Source organism: Lontra canadensis, unplaced genomic scaffold (assembly GCF_010015895.1).
Source record: "Lontra canadensis isolate GAN:19392208 unplaced genomic scaffold, GSC_riverotter_1.0 scaffold3, whole genome shotgun sequence".
In the NCBI taxonomy this organism is placed as follows: domain Eukaryota; kingdom Metazoa; phylum Chordata; class Mammalia; order Carnivora; family Mustelidae; genus Lontra; species Lontra canadensis.
Genome location: NW_022630997.1, coordinates 20,443,441 through 20,460,525, shown reverse-complemented (window position 1 = coordinate 20,460,525; position 17,085 = coordinate 20,443,441). Strand labels below are relative to the sequence as shown.

Here is a 17,085-nt window from a genome sequence, read left to right as displayed (position 1 = left end):
GCCAGACCAAGTGGACTGCGACAGTTATCAGAGACGTTTGCAATACCAGATGCTCAAGTCAATAGATTGAGGGTACAGTTGTGACAAAGAATATCAGCAAATAAATCTTTGAGCACCTGGTGCTCCTGCATCCTTCCTCAGCACAACAACAAAGGTAAAAAAAAACCAGGAACAGGGCACCTGGATGGCTCAGTGGGTTAAGCCTCTGCCTTCAGCTCAGGTCATAATCTTAGGGTCCTGGGATCGAGGCCCGCAGGGAGCCTGCTTCCTCCTCTCTCTCTGCCTGCCTCTCTGCCTACTTGTGATCTCTCTCTCTCTCTGTCAAATAAATAAATAAATAATCTTAAAAAAAAAAAAAAAACAACCCAGGAACAAACAACCAGATCAATAAAAGGGTCTGTTTAACCATTTCCCCCAGGATGTGCACTTTTGAGATGGCCTGACTTGGAGCGGTGTCCAGTGGCACTAAAACAGGTTGGGCCCAGCCCTAAACTCAAGTCCCAGCCTAACCTGAGCAGGGACACTCCACAGGAGTCCTCCCCAAAGTCCGGCGGGCTGCCACACTTGTCCCTTCAGCCGAGCTCCAGAAATATTAACAGGAGAGCTGAAGAAAATAGTTTCCCTCCACCAGGTCTGGCTATGCTGCTGGATAAGAAACATCTCCTGCCAAGAGTTAGGGACCCATTGCCTAAAAAGAAAAAGCAGTAGGACTGGGGAAATGTTCTGGCTCTAGAGCCTGGAAATACTCCCCCAAGAACCACCAAGCCTTCTATCAGACGTGCCCTTCTCCTGGAAGTCCCTCTGTTGGCTGCTGACTGGCCCCCTCCCCAGGAGAGCCAGCCCCAGGTCACAGGGGTGAGAACACCCAGTGTTTCTGAAGGCCACTGCCTCCCCTGGTTCCCAGGGCCATAGGGTGCCAAGAGCAGGAGTCAGGCAGACTCCTGTCCTCTTCAGTGGCTTTTCCACTCCTTGAATGGAGTTCCTAGTGTCAGCCTTTACACATAAAACCAGTCATTTAAATTTGTTAAAGCATAGAAGTACTTTTCTCCAGTAAAATATGAAACCATGAAGAGCACTGAGCGGGGAGTCCAAAAGGGACTTGAATTCTGACCCTGAGAAGGTCACTTCACCTCTCCAACTTCAAGACAAAACTTGAAGGCGAGTCCAAGGACACAGGGGCTGCCTGGGGACCACTAGGCTCATCGAGAGCTCTGGAAATCATGACACATGTGCAAAGAACTGGCTGTGCTGAATCCAGATTCCAGGAACCCACAATCATGCCGTCAGCACTCAGGCAGTACTGGGGTGCCGTCTCCCTCCCAGCCCCACAGCCTCAGGCTTGTCAAAGTCACTTGCTGCCTCTTCCTCCACCTACGTGCTGCCCTACAAGCTTTTCCAGGCAAGACCAGCAGGCTCACTACCACGCACACAGTGCTCGGCTGGCCACGCTGAAGGTCCCAGCCAGTGGTCTTTCAGGTTGTAAATGGCAACAACTAAAAGGACTAAAAAACCTCCCAAGTCAAAATTCAAAATCCAGACAGCCCTTCAAAAATCTAACAAGAGGGGCCCCTGGGTAGCGCAGTCGGTTAAGTGTCTAACTCCTAGTCTCAGCTCGGGTCATGATCACAGGGTTGTGGGACTGGGCTCTGAGCTCAGTGTGGAATCTTCTTGGGATTCTCTATCCCTCTCCCTATGCCCCTTCCCCCCCTCCCCCATGCACTCACTCTCTCTCTGGCATAAATAATAAATAAATGGGTTGGTTTTTTTTTTTTTTTACTCTAACAAGAGTACACAGTTGTTCTAGATGCTTACAGAAAGCAAAGCTAAGAAAAACATAAATTGTTGGGAAACAGATTTAGGGCTCAAACTTAAAAAAATATTTCTAATATGCAGATCTGTCCATTAATGTAACTGACTGTCTGGAGAGGGAGTGAACTCTCCATCATTAGAGGTAGCCAAGCAAAGAATGAAGGACCACATGCTAAGGAACAGCAGAGGAGATTCCTTAGGGAATCTCTAAAGTCCTGCCCAAAGCAAGACCCCCAAAATGAAATAAATGGTAGAACAATCACAGCCACATTTAACAAACCATAGAGCATCAGAATTAGACACTACCCTTGAAGCTTGAAAGAAATACATTTACAGCAAATAAAAGTATGACCTTATGCCATGGTTGATAAGCATCCCGATCTCGTGACTCCAATCTGATAATAGAAAGAGGTCCAAGAAGGGCTTCATTGAATGAATCAATATTCAACCCAAGGCAGAACACCAAAGGCTGAGACAGATGTGCAGGGCTGGAAAGCCTGGCATCATGGCTGACAAGAACCCCCTCCCAAGAACATTCTCACACCAACACTGTCAAAGGCAGCACAGAGAACTGAATGAGCCTTGGATGCCAGAGGGCACGACCACTGAGAAACGCCCCACGCAGCACCTTCGTACAGGAAGGCCTGGCCTTTCATGCCCGGCACGATTCCGGACAGGTGGGGAGCAGGGGGTCACGGTGGCCGGAAAGTCCGGCCCCTCTGACCAGACACAGCCCCTCCCACGGGGTGAGGGACAAGACCACAGCCGGAGAATCAGTCGACGCATCACTCACAGCCTCGACAGAGCCTGGTTATTCTGGAACAGCAGTTCTGGTAACATATGCAGCTGGTTCCGGTTCAGTCGTCTAAAAGAGAGAAGAAAGGAAGGGTTGGAAGGTGCCTCGCAGTCCGGTCAACACAAAAACTTTTCAGAAAGCCCTGGGTTCAGAGTGGGAGGGCGTGGGGTCCAAATCCTAAGAGGGTCGCTGTGTTACCCCCAGGAAAATGAGCTTCCCTGGGCCTCGGTTTCTATGAGTGGGAGTTTGGCATCGACACTTGGGGAGGATGGGCACTGAGCACCTGGGGAAGCTCCCCGCCAAGGACCCGATGTGTGGTGGGCAGTCAACCCCTCCCAGGATTTCTGCCCAAGCTCCTCTCGTCATCACGTTACATGCGCGACACCCGTTGTAATTCATAAGGCACTGACTGAAATACTATGCTGGCTTTGTGAGCTGGAACACCTGACTCCAGTTGAACCGGGAGCAGGGGTCGGACTAGCCCCAGCGTTCTGATTCTTCCTTGCTTTCACCCACATTTAACTCAGGGGCAACTTGACTTTCTTTTATTATTTGCTTTAGGTCTTTTTCGCAAAATGAAAAGAGCGCTATTGATTTTTTTAATTATTTATGAAAATGCATGCTTAATTCTTTGCAAACCTCAAATAATAGAAGAAAACGGATTCGGCCACCTGCATTTTCCTCACCCAACAATCTGCAGATGTCTCTCCACGTCAGACAATAGAACAAGCCCTTTAATTTTAATGACTGGTATGTCCATCGTTTCTAATTGCTCTACTGGGGGACTGAACAACTACTAGGTTTTATACACACAGGCAGGAGTGGGAAGCCTGGTTCTGCAATGTGACCTGGACGGGAAGATACAATGTGGAAAGAACCCAGTCTCGTCCTAGGAAAGCAGCCACACCTAACCGCACATCAGCAGCTCGTTCTTGGACACGGGAGAACAGAACTCCCGCCCATCGGGGGTGGGACCCCTGCAAGTATGGAAGCTTGGTGCTCACGCTGTGGTCCACGGGCATCTAAAGGGGCTTCGCCTGGGAGTTGCTAAGAGCGGCGATATCACAGCCTCTCCCCTAGACCAGTGGAGTCAGACTCCATTTCAGCAGGATCCCCAAGCGATCCGGGAGCACCTGAAGGCTGGAGAAGCTCTGGTGTAAAACCCAACCTCAGGGCACCTGGGTGGCTCAGTGGGTTAAAACCTCTGCCTTCGGCTCAGGTCATGATCCCAGGGTCCTGGGATCAAGCGGGTTCTCAGCTCAGCAGGGAGCCTGCTTCCTCCTCTCTCTCTGCCTGCCTCTCTGCTTACTTGTGATCTCTGTCTGTCAAATAAATAAATAAATAAAATCTTTAAAAAAAATAAAATAAAACCCAGCTTCAACCCTACAGACTACAGCACAGTTCGGATCTCGCACAACTGTGTCCTTTAACAGCGCTGGACGAGGATAAACCAACTCGGCAAAAGCTTTCTTGTGCTGGGAGGGAGGAAGAAACATAATTGTTTGTGGCCAATAGTAACTGGCCTATGGTTATCTCCAAGGAGGTCACCCTTCATCTGATATGTGAGAAAGGCATCGTTTTCCAGCACGGTGCAGACAAGGAGACCAGCTGGAAGAAGTTTACTCAAAAGGCCAGGCTCCTAGGGAAACACATCACTGCCTTGGGGGGGGGGGGGGGGTGGCGGGGAAGACCACCAGTAGAATTCTTAAAGCACAGGAGTGGACATCAGATTACCCCAAGTTCCTTAACCTTGTCCAGTAAATTAATTCTGTATTTACACTGCCTGGTAATCATCGGTTTTTGTTTTGTTTTGTTTTCCCCCAAGACTTTCTCATTTTTCCAGCTTCAATTTCTGCAAACACTGGAGAGGGGAAAAAATTCAAGAGCCAGTATAAAGTAGAAAATCAAAGAACACCAAAGGAGGGCCCCAGCATGGTGAAGGAGGGGCAGGTAGCTAAGAACAGACAGCAGTAGTGGTGACCGGTCTTTAGCCCTCCGCATGTGCCAGGCATGGAGAGGAGCGTTGTAGGAGCGCTACCTCTCCATCAGAGGGAAAGCAGAACGCACAGGGGGATGTCTTTCTCTCGAGCATGACAACAAGGGCTCACATTCACGCACGTACCCTCCCTTCTCTTTCTCTCAACAACCTGCGGGAAAATTTTACCTCTACCGTCTTGCCGTATGGCTTGGCTCTTAATAGGTGCTCAGGATGTTAACCGAGTCCACTGAGCTGTCTCTGTGATCGCTGAGGAAGCTGGGATGCCCAGAGGTGAGTGATTGACCCTCGTCACAGCCAAGTACGAAAGCTGGGTTCCGAAGAGCGCCTTTCCCCCACAATTCGCAGCGGCCCCCCACGGCCAGCGCAGGGCGGCTGAGCGTGCCCCTCCCCCTCCGTGCCCATGGCACGCCCACCCCCACGGCCAGCAGGACTGCGCACTTCCACCTCTGTTCTCGGGCCTGCAGGAACTGCTTACAAGAAACAGAGTATCTGTTCCCAAACCTACCTATATACCAGAGGCGCTTATAGTTTTACAAGGTAATTAACTGTGACAGAGGGGAACAGAATACTCATGTGAAAAGAGTCATCTCTGGGAAAACCAAACTGGAGGCTTTGGAGAAAGTCAATAAACCAAAAGCTGTTCGTTGAAGGGCTGTTGAATTAAGTAAAACACTGGGCAAGGGACAGGAGGGTCACCAAAAAACTCGGGGGCACCTGGGTGGCTCAGTCGGTTAAGCATCTGCCTTTGGCTCAGGTCATGATCTGTGGGTCCTGGGTTTGAGCCCTGGATCGGGCTCCCTGCTCAGAGGGGAGTCTGCTTCTCCCTCTCCCCTGCTTGTGCTCTCTCTCTCTCAAATAAATAAATAAAATCTTAAAAAACAAAAAAAGAATTCGGAATTCTTAACCCAGATTGCTTCTAAGGGCCTTTTAAACATCTCCCTCTACATGGGGCGCCTGGGTGGCTCAGTGGGTTAAAGCCTCTGCCTTCGGCTCGGGTCATGATCCTGGGGTCCTGGGATCGAGCCGCACATCAGGCTCTCTGCTCAGCGGGGAGCCTGCTTCCCTCTCTCTCTCTGCCTCCCTCTCTGCCTACTTGTGATCTTTCTCTGTCAAATAAATTAAAAAATTAAAAAATCTTAAAAAAAAAATGTCCTTCTACCTTAAAGAAACCAAAACCAAAAATCATAAGCAAATCACTTGTGTGTAGTGTAGGTGACAGAAGCAATACAGAACTCCAGTCTCATACTAAGAAGTAGTAGTGCGGGGGGAAGGTGGGGAAGAGGGTCAATAAATGCACACTTCCATGTTTGTGCTCAAAAGGGAACGTTTAGAGTATATGCGGTGTTTATGACTGCCCGCTTTATGCAACTTGTATGATTAATGGATCCACCACTGGTCTCCAGCAAGTCAGAGGAGAGGGTGCCAGGCAGCCTTGGTGAGGGCCACACACCCCCCCAGGACAAGGCAGTCACACCCCTCAAGAAGAACCACCTGCTGGGAACTTGTGGGGCACCCGCACAGGAAGAAAGGTATAGGAGCAGGACAGAAGGGACAAAGTCTGCAGTGACAAGTCTTGTCTCAAAAAGGAGAGCCCTGCCCCCTCCCGGAGGCAGCGGCAGACATGAGGCGAGCACCCCCATCGGGTGTTGACACCACCCCCCCACCCTCCACCTTTCCTCCTCCAGCACCCAGAGCTGAAGCTGCAGGGGTGGGTTCAGTCCGAGTTCCAATCAGGCCCTCATAGCCAGGTCAAGAATGTGTACTTTGTCCTGAGCCTTTGGAAGAAAACAAACAGCACCAGTCCTCTATTCTCACCGCAGGCCCCTTATGGCTCACTCTGGGGCCTGAGTGAAAAACGCAAAAGACACGCCTTCATTTTCTTCCAGGCTGCAGGAAGGCAAGGCGACAACCATAGTCTTCTCCCTTTGTTTAATACCCTACTTTCTTTGAAGTAAAAGAGAAAAGTGAGGTATTAGGTCATAGTCGTTAAGAGCTCAGGCTTCGGAGGCAAAATGATCCAGGTTCTATCCCCTCTTAATCACTTAATAATGCAAGTGCCTTACCTTCAGTGCCCTTCTGTTTATCTTCTGTACAATACCACTGACCACAGCGTTGTTTTAAGGATTAAATGAGATATTGTAGGGCAAAGAGCTTATCTTGGTGTCTGGCACAGAGTAAGGCAATCAACTGTAGCTATAGTTATAATTATAAACTCATTGTAAGAAAATCCATAAAAACGATAAGCACAAAGAGTAAAATTAAAGTTACCTGATATCCCACCACTCAGTGCAATGGGAATTAATCTTCCCAATTACTTTCCTCCTCCTGTGTTTTATATACACAGAAGTTAATGCGATTTACATAAACATCACTTCCTGCCTTTTGCATTTAATATTATATTGTGAGCACATTCCAATGGCCTTAACTATTCTTCAAAAATGTGACTTGATACCTTTGGAAGAAAAGGTACATGTCTCAACCAGAATGGCTTTCTCCATTTTTTTGTTGCTGTGTTTAAGCGATGTGCAAAAAATATCCTGGATATATACATTTTTTAGCTACATCTCTGATAACTGCCTTAAAATAAAATGGACTTTCTGGTTCAGAGGGCATGAACTCTAGGACTCTTGACACCTCTTGAGAGCCAAACCAAAGCGAAACAGTGAGACCAGTGACCCCGGTGAATGGGTGTCCCTCTCCCACCTCATTGATACCACAATCCCTTTTTTTTTTTTTCATTTTTGCCAACCTGAAATGCAAAACTTGATCAAGACCCACTCTCAAATGCAAAAACCCTGGGTTTAGAGAAACCTTGTAACATCACCTTCCAGTGTCTGTGCTGTGGCCCTGAATGTCCAAGACCCAGCTTCTCAGGTGGCCGCTGGGTCTCCCTGACAGTCCCCTTGGCATACCCATTCTTCCCCACTGCACACACACAGGAGCACAGACAGTGGTCACGCCTGGGCTATGAGATTATAGGAGGCAATTTCACTTCCTCTAGACTGCGTGGGGTCTTTGCCATAAAGCATTATCAGGGAAAGACAACAAAGAGACTTGCATTTAGAGTGTGGGGTGCAGACACCCTCCAGCCATGTCCTCACTGTCACCTCGTGATGACACTGTGACCACTTCCCTGGCTGTGGCTGCCCCTGGCGCCCATCAGCCAGCAGGAGGCAGTGGGGTGGAGGGGGGCATGCCAGCCTCTCCCCACACCCTGTCCTCGCTGCTGGGCTCAGCTGTCCTGTCCCCTCAGCACCACCCCGCCACCCTGAGCCTGTGCCTGCAGATACTCACAGCCGCTCCAGCTCCTTCATGTCGTCGAAAGCCCCCCGCTCCACCACGCCAATCTGGTTCTCCATCAGCTGCCTGGGGAAGCAAAGACACAAGGACAGCTAGAGGATGCTAGACGGGGACCGTCAGCAGCAGCCAGCAGCAGGCGGTGAAATGGGAGCAGGGTCCCAGACGCACACAGACCCAGGTCACGGCCTCAACTGCTCCCCAACCTTGCAAATTCCCAACAGGTATCCTCAGCACCCCCAGGCCTGACAGCAAGACCACTTCCAGGCCCTGAGCGTGTGCAGAGCTCTCTGCAGCCACCAGGGCCACGGGGTACCAGGGCACCAGAGCGCCAGGCCATGGCTCCAAAGGCATCCTTGCTCCGGGAAGCCGGGAACCCAGGCAGCAGGAGCGACTTGGGGCTGCTGGCACATGCCCTCATTTGGCCCAGAGGGCACGTGTCCAAGGGGCAGAGCAGGGGGACAGGCCCATAGCAGAGGGAGGGGAGGTTGTGCCAAGTGGGCATAGCCCACACATGTAGCACACATACTCTTCAGTTGGCAGACAACACCCCCTCTGCCTGCACCCCTGCACTGCCTGGCCTCTTCTGCTGCTGACTCAGCCACCTGGCTCCACGAGACTGTACGTCCCTACAGCCCAGAACACCCACCTGGCAGGCGTTTGCTTGTTGCGTGGTACCTTCTGAAATGGTCGAGTATATTTTTCTCCCTGCCTTTCCCCCCGTCCACTCCTAAGCAGGTGGCTTGAGGTTCCATGTGGACCCCACACCCTCCTAGGGAAGGAGGCAGAAGCTGTTACCGCACACTTCTCTTCCTCCACTTTGTTTCCAGAAGCCTGAGCTGTTGAGGAGCTCAGACTGGAGGACAAGGTGGATGAGGGACGCCAGGAGGGAAGGAGGGTTTCCCCAGACTCAGAAGACACTCCTGGAGATTGGGAAGGAGTCAAGGGTCAGTGGGTTCTGGAGCAGCAGAGACCCTTGCCCAGCAACTGAGAGCTAGGACCCCAGAGAAGATGGAGACACAAAGTCCCCAGCCCCACCAAAGGTCCTCCAAGCTGAAAAATAGTTCTGAAAGAATTGAGGCCCCAGGACACTTGCACTACCGTGGGAGTAGGGGGTAAGGATCCTATGATTGTCTGATATAGAATGTATCAGAATGCATGCATGTGTCTGAGAGCCGCAGGGCAGGGAGAGGTGAAGGGATCCACTCCTTCCCCTCCTCACACCTCACCCCTGCCCAGCTCGACAAGGGAAATGCTACAGATGGCTCCTTTGCTGGCTACTGACCCCAGTAGAGCCACACCTGCCACCTCCAATATCTGCCACTGTCAGACACCTGAGGAGCCACCTCTGTCCTCAATTGTCCCCACTCACCTACCCTCTCAAGTCAGCGGGAACTGTAGCCTCACTGGGGAGTTTGTCTGAGGCACAGAGTCAAAAGAACTATGGAGACGGTCATGGACTAAAATGCATCCCCAAAATTCGTACACTGAGGCCCTAACCCCCAGTGTGATTTGGAGATGGAGACTAGGGAGATAATCAATGTTTAATGAGGTCAGAAGGGTAGGTCCCTAATCTGATAGGACTGGTATCCTCATAGAAGAGCAAAAGACACCAGAGACCTCTCTCTGTGCACACATGAGGACACAGCAAGAAGGTGGCCCAGAAGAGAGGCCTCTCTATGAATAGCCTGGATGGTGCCTTGACCTCAGACTTCCAGCCTCAAGAACTGCGAAAAAATACACTTCTGGGGACGCCTGGGTGGCTCAGTTGGTTAAGCAGCTGCCTTCGGCTCAGGTCATGATCCCAGCGTCCTGGGATCGAGTCCCACATCGGGCTCCTTGTTCATCAGGGAGCCTGCTTCTCCCTCTGCCTCTGCCTGCCATTATGTCTGCCTGTGCTCGCTCTCTCTCCCTCTCTCTCTCTGACAAATAAATAAATAAAATCTTTTAAAAAAAAAAGAAAATACACTTCTGTATTTAAGCCCCCAGTCTGCGGTCTTTTCTGTTGACGTCCCCAGCAGACCAAGCCAGAGGTCTAAAGCTTCCTCACGGTCAGCCAGGCTTCCCTCATTCTAGGATATGACGCCCCGTCTGCCCGGCCTTGGTCCTGCCAGGTGGCGACCACTGGGGCCTACACCATGCCCAGCTCCTCAGCCCTGTGCAAGGCGGCGGCTGATCTGACTCAGGCCTCTCCATCACTTCCACCCCAGACCCCTCGGGGCATCTGAAGACTGACTCCACAGGCAGGGGCCCTACAACCCACAGCCAGGGCCACTGCCTGGGCGGGACAGGAAGGAGGCAAGGAGCGTGGGCAGCAGACCATACTCACAGCACCCGCAGCTGCTTGAGCCCCGCGAAGTCGTTCTTGTGGATCCGAGTGATGTTGTTCCCGTTGAGTTCCCTGGTGGAGGAAAGGAGAATGGAATGGTGAGACCCAGGGGCAGGCACCCAGGCCAGGGCTCAGCTCCATACTCCCTTCCACAGAACTCCAGCCTGTCTTCTCACCAGTGGGGCCGGGTCCTTCCCAGCCAAGCCCTGGGACCCCCAAGTCCATGTCAAGGCCCAACAAGCCAAGGCCCATCTTTGCAACAGATGCCCAGCCAGGGAAATGTACAGGGCCCGGGCTTGCTGCTGGGAGAGCTGTGCGAGCCAAAGTCATGGCTTTTGCCCAGAAAGAGCTCAGGCTGACATTCCTGCAGGGAAGAATTTGGAAACCAGCAATTGGAGGTTATTCAGGTAGATCCCTCATCTATAAAGTGGGGGTAATAATTGCGACTATCTCCTTGGGTTAGCACAGGGCCTAAACAGTAAAGACCATGGCCTGTGCCGGGAACGGGCCTCCTTGCAGACACCAAGGCTCCTACAAGTTGTCGGGAGTCTGAGCAGGAGAGAGCAGGGTGGGCCATGCATTTTAAGGAGACTGAGGACATGGGGCTCAAGCTGAGGCCTAAAAGACAAGGCAGATGTGCCCAGTGAGAGGGATGGAGTGGACATTCCAGGAGATAACACCCGGAATATCTGGGGGCTGAGGGAGGAGACAGACTGGAAGTCGGGAACTGCAGGAAGCAGGGTTGGGGGCATGTGAATCCAGATCACAGGGGGCCTGAGAAAGCAAGCAGAGGAAGACAGGGAGTCAAGATGGCCCGCAGGCAGGAGGGCACCAGGAGGACAGTCCTCCATTGAGGGGTGGGATGGCAGGGCCAAAGAAGGGAGGGGGCCCGCCGTCTGGACCCCAGGGCCAGGCCTGAGCTTCAGGGGATCCTCTGCCCACACCACCCCGGCCTCTGGCCCTTTCTCCCTTCCAAGGCTATATGTGGTCCTCCTCAGCCTTCCCCAACCACAGACTTGAACATGGAGCCACGTTAGAGGCTATGGGGCCCCTGCTGAGCTTCCCAGGGAAGCTCACTTGCCTCTGTCAGGCCGCTTCTCTTCCCAGGGAGCTGGTGCAGCCTCAGATAAGCAGGTCCTTCCAGGAGGCAGCTACAGCACTCCCCAGAAAGCTCTTCCACTGAGCCACACACAGCAGAATCTCCGTCAGGCCTGGCCCCACACCCAGCTGTCACCTCCGCATCTGATCTGTCTCCCTGTGGCGGCTCCGTGTTCACATCCACACCATTTCCTCCTCTTTCTCACCACCTCACAGTCACTCAGGGTCTTGGCAACAACCTAAGCATCCCCATCCCAACGCGCATGCGCACACACACATCCTGTTCCCCCACAGCTTCCTCACTTATGAGCCCCGGGCAACCCAAATCCCAGCTGCTTTGATAAACACCAAGATCCCTCTCCTGTAAGCATTTGGGGAGTACGTTGGGCCTAGATGGTGTTCTAGAGTTGCACCCACTACAAACCCCGTATTTTAGTTTCCACACATTCCAGACACAGGGCTCTGGGGCCACCGTCATGAGGGCCTGGAAAGTCGTGTCAGCAGCTATGTTACCGACGAGGACATTGTGCCTCAGAGCAGTCAGTTGTCTTCCAGAGGTCACCAGCTGGGACATGACAGAGCAGAGATCTGGCTGTCTGATCCAAGGGCCCACGTTCCTTCCAGCAGGCCGGGCCGCTGACACTCAGGACACAAATTCACCCATCACTCTCTCTGCCCTTCCCCTGAGCCTGTCTCCTGATCCCAAGGAGCAGCTGAAAAACTCATTCCCTGTGCATCTCTTTCAAACGGGATCTCTGTTTGAAGAGAGAGGATTGAGCCCTCTCCAAGGTGATGGGGCCCCTGATGAGAGCCCCAGGCTGAGCCACTTCCCACCCTAAATCCTGTGAGGAGGTCTTCTCCACATCAGACAGGCTCTTCTCTTTCTTTCCTTTTTTTTCTGTTTTGTTTTAAAGATTTTATTTATTTATTTGAGAGAAAGAGATTGAGACGGAAGAATAAGTAAGAGGAGGGACAGAGGGAGAAGCAGACTCCCTGCAGAGCAGGGAGCCCGATGAGGGACTCGATCCAGGACCCTCGGATCGTGACCTCAGCTGAAGGCCCTCGATTAACCGACTGAGCCACCCAGGCGCCCAAGACAGGATCTTTCCAACGTGAGGGTCTTTTCTCTTGAACGAAGTATTCTTTCCTGAAAGCACCATCTGTAAGCCTCACCTGAGCTGCACCCTAACCGGCTCCTTCTGCTGACAACCACGCTTCAGGCTTCGAGAACATCACCAACAAACCCTGCAGACTGGTTCCCTCTGCAAGCAGGGCCGGTTTCCTTGGGCCAGCCTGCTGAAACCTTCATCCCCAAACCCAGAACCACATTTTTAGTTGTTTTCATTTTTAGTTGTTTTAATTTTTTTATTATAACGACACATCGGCACTGATGACAAGAACAAGAATGTTAAACTTAAATGGACGTCACCAGAGCAACATTTAGTGGACCTTCCAGCACATCTGAGAAACCAGATACTACGCAGTCATTTAAAAGGCCACAAATCATCTTGTACTAACAGGGAAAGATGTCCATGATACAGTCTGTGGTGAAAGGGTCACAAGCCAGCTTGTATTCTATGAGCCCGCTCAGGAAAAATCTACACACATGTCCATCGTGGTCTGTGCACAGAGCAAGCTCCCTGGGGGCTGTTTGCCACACAGTAATGCCTAAAATTGCTAAATGGTGGTTTTAGTTTCCTTTTTATGCTTTTCTGTACTGCTTGAAATTTTTAAAAGATTTTATTTATTCATTTGAAAGAAAGAGAGAGGCAGAGGGAGAGGGAGAAGCAGACTCCCTGCTGAGCAGGGAACCCAACACAGGGCCCAATCCCAAGACCCCAAGATCACAATCTGAGCTGAAGGCAGTTGCCCAACCATCTGAGCCACCCAGGAGCCCTTGCTTGAATTTTTAAAATTACATCAGTATTTTTATAAGCCAACATAATATTCAAGTTATTGCATTTATTTTTTTTTTAAGATTTTATTTATTTATTTATTTGACAGAGAGAGAGATCACAAGTGGGCAGAGAGGCAGGCAGAGAGAGAGAGAGAGGTAAGCAGGCTCCTTGGTGAGCAGAGAGCCTGATGTGGGGCTCAATCCCAGGACCCTGAGACCATGACCTGAGCCGAAGGCAGAGGCTCAACCCACTGAGCCACCCAGGTGCCCCAAGTTATTGCATTTAAAAATTAGAGTGATACAGAGCACCTGGGTGGCTCAGTTGGTTGGGTGTCTGGCTTTTGATTTTGGCTCAGGTCAGGATCTTGAGGGCCTGGGATCAGGCCTCCTTTCAGGCTCTGTGCTGGGCGTGGAGCCTGCTTGGGGTTCTTTCTCCCCTTACCCTCTGCCCCTTCCCCACCCATGCATGCTCTCTCTCTAATAAAATACATAAATAAAAATAAAAGTAAGAGTAATGCACATTGTTTAATTTGTTTCAGTTTTCTGAATAAGAAAGAAAAAAATTCAAATCACACATAAATTCATCACCCGGAACAAAGCCCTGTTAACATTCTGGAATAGTTTCATCCAAGCCTGTTTCCTTTGCACACAATCTTTATATAGTTGAAATAATTTAATAAATATTGATTGAAGACTTACTGTTTGCAAAACATTTTGCAAGGTTCTGAAGATGCAGAGACGAGTAAGACATACATGGTATGGACTCCTTCCACAATGTTATGCCCTGTTCGTTCCCCACTGATGATTTTTGAATGGCCATCAGTTATCCCTGCATTCGAATATATCACATTACTGGGGCATTCCCTGAACCCTGGCTACAGGACACTTGGGCTGTTTTGATATCACTCAATCATAAACAACACTCCGAAAAGCTTGATGGGTATTTGGGAGGACTATATTCCTCGATATGGATTATGCAGCCAAAAGTCATGAAAAAGCTGATGAGCTTTACAATAACTGGCCCATTCTTTCTCGGACAAAGCACAGTTTATAAGACAATTGACTTCAATAACTGTTCATTTCACAGGCAGCAAAACTGAGGCAAATGAAAATGTTAAGACTTGTCTGAACAAGGCAGGGCCCAACATGGAAATCAGGAATCCCTAAGGATGGAATTCCCATGAGGTGGTGGGGGGCTGGGGGGGCTCACAAGGACTTCTGGTGACATCATCGCCACATGCCTCTCTTCTTACCCTCTGGCACAGGCCCCACTGCTCAGACCCCAGACCTGTTCCTTAGGCCGGTCAGATGGCTCCCTGCCCTCCTCCTCACTTCCTGCTCCCCACTCCACCCCCCATGCAAGAGAAGACCTGGGACAGGCAGGCGAACGATGCGGCAAATACAGCCTCTCTCTCAGGAGGCCCTGCTGCTTCCGGACAAGAATGTCCACGGACACCCAAGCCCACCCAGTCCCCGCCTCTCCCCATCAGCCTCGGTCTCTAAGCTGGAGCTCAGTGCCTCCTCTCAGGGGAGCGCCCTCTGGAGGCAGCCTGGGAGGCAGCCACTTGGGCCCAGAGAATGACCTCCCCTGGGCAGCCCACCCTTGCTCCATCAGCAGGGCAGCCCCTCACCAGGATCGCGTTTCCAACTTGGACCGACCACTTCCCCTCAAACCTTCAGCAGAAGCCGCTGGAATGAGGCAAGGAGGTCATTTTTCTCCGACACCTAATTCCTCCAACAGGTGGCCCTTGAGTGTTGCCGTGGAAACACTCTCTCCAGCAAGCAGCCCAGAAAAAAGAAGCTGGGAGAAGCTGCTGTGACCTTAAGACCTTCGCAGCCAGAGCAGCCAAGTGGGGTGAGCCTCCAGGGGGGTCCCAAGGCGTGGTTTCCAGGAAGAACCCTGATCCCCAGCTCCCCAGGCTCCCTGAGGTTCTTGTCGCCGGAGCCCACATCCACCACTCCTCCCGACTGGGCACCCACCGGGTGCAGGCTCTGAGCCCAACTCCAAGCACGCTTCACCTCACTCCCCCCTCACCCTCACAGTGAGTCGAGTTGTGTTCTCTCTGCCTTGCTGAGGAGGAAACTAAGGCACAGAACTGATGAAGCCATTGCCCAGGGCCACACAGCTAACTAGGAGTAGGCCTAGGATCAAACCCAAGCCCGTATGATTCCATGTTCTTTCCCCCCTACTCCCCACCATCGTGATGCCTCCTGCCAACGACACTTTCAAGCCCACCCCTCACCCCAAGTGCTCATGAGAAACAACGTGGAGGCTTTGAGTAGGAAACCCTGGGGCCCTGTTCTAAGGCCCTGTGCTCTGCTTAAGCAACAATATCAAGAGGTCCCCAGCCAACTGCATCATGTGTGTTCTGAGTGGCTAAGAGCTTGGCCTTTGGAACCAAACTGTCCGGCTTCAGATTCCTGCTCCACCATCCCTAGCTCTTAGCTTAAATGCTCTATGCCTCAGTTTCCCCATTTGTACAATGAGGATAACGACAGTACCCACCTCTTAGAGGTGTGGTGAGGTGTAAATGACTTAATATTACTTTCTTTTTTCCTTTTTTAAGATTTATTTATTTATTTTAGAGAGGGGCGGGCAGAGGGAGAGGGAGAGAGAACCTCAAGCAGTTCCCCCCCCACCCCCCGAGCCTGGAGCCCGACACAGGGCTTGATCTCAAGGCCCCGAGATCATGATCTGAGCCGAAACCAAGAGTCAGATGCTTAACCAACTGAGCCACCCAGGCATCCCCATGACTTAGTACGTCTGAAACACTGAGACCAATGCCTAGTACACACAGGCCCACATAAGGGCTCTCCACATGAGCGTTACGTACTGAGATTAGTTTACAGCTCCTGCTCTAGCTGCGGTTTCCCTCAAGGACATGGCTCCACTGGGAGGGTGGTGGCCCAGGCTGAGCTTGGGCTGGTGCTGGACGGGCCAGGCTCCGCTGAGCAGGGAGGGGCCGGCAGCAGCTGGTGGCCTGTAGGTCCTGGGATGGGAAAACCCAGAGAAGATGGCCTAAGACTCTCTCTCTTCCAAAAGTGAGGAGTGTTCCTCCATCCTTCTCTCCCTGGAGAAAATATAATCTAGTGGCAGATGGCCCTGATTTCTATCAGCTTCTGTGTGGTCCTAACCTGAAGAAAAAACCTCAGTGGTGGAAGATGTTGGAGAAAATTCTCTGAAGCCAAGTAACCAAGATAAAAACAAAAGCACACAAGGATTTCTTGAATCCTGTCAGGAAACAAAAATCTGATCCCCAGCACCTGGGTGTTTAGGGATACACTGAAAGAACCCCTCAGAGCTCCTAGAGCTGCAGGAATAAACGGCCTGGGTCGCTCACGGTATGTTCTGGGGGTCCCATGGGCCTCACGAGCCCTTCTTGCCCTAGAGCTCCATCACTTCTAAAGCCAGTTCCCTAAGGGACCAGAACCTTCCCACAGCGCCCCAAGTCTGCAATGGCAGCGGAGAGGCTCAGGCCACCCTCCAAATCCCTTCCTGCCAGATCTCCAAAAAAATAAACACGCAGCTCTGACTGGGGCTGAGACAGGCCTCTGGGCTGAGGAACTGTACACCTCGGCTCTGTCCTTTGAAATCCTACACTGGTCAAATCCGCGGCAAGGAGCACCTGCAGAGTCAGAAGGGAGATCAGAGGGGAAGGAGAATTTCCCTACCCAGCCAGGGCCCCTGGACAGCAGGTCGAACACCCCAGCCTGCAGGCCACCCAGCTGCACGCCCATGGCCGTGGGCCTGGAGTCCCGTAGAGCCACCCCCCCTGGGTATCCCACATTCCCCCTGGCTCCCCTCCAATCTGATCTCCTAGCCACAGCCAGAGGGCTCCTTTCAAGGTGCAGATCTGATC

General features: G+C 51.7%; 1 protein-coding gene across 1 annotated transcript in view; it reads right to left on the bottom strand.

Moving 5' to 3' along the window:
• SLIT1 (slit guidance ligand 1) overlaps positions 1–17,085 on the bottom strand; it is a 162,860-nt gene that overhangs the window by 130,809 nt on the left and 14,966 nt on the right. The window contains exons 2-4 of the mRNA XM_032883205.1: positions 10,231–10,302; positions 7,899–7,970; positions 2,603–2,674 (exon numbers count right to left, since the gene is read on the bottom strand). Coding sequence (XP_032739096.1) covers positions 2,603–2,674; positions 7,899–7,970; positions 10,231–10,302 — 216 coding nt within the window. The remainder of the gene's footprint in view (positions 1–2,602; positions 2,675–7,898; positions 7,971–10,230; positions 10,303–17,085) is intronic.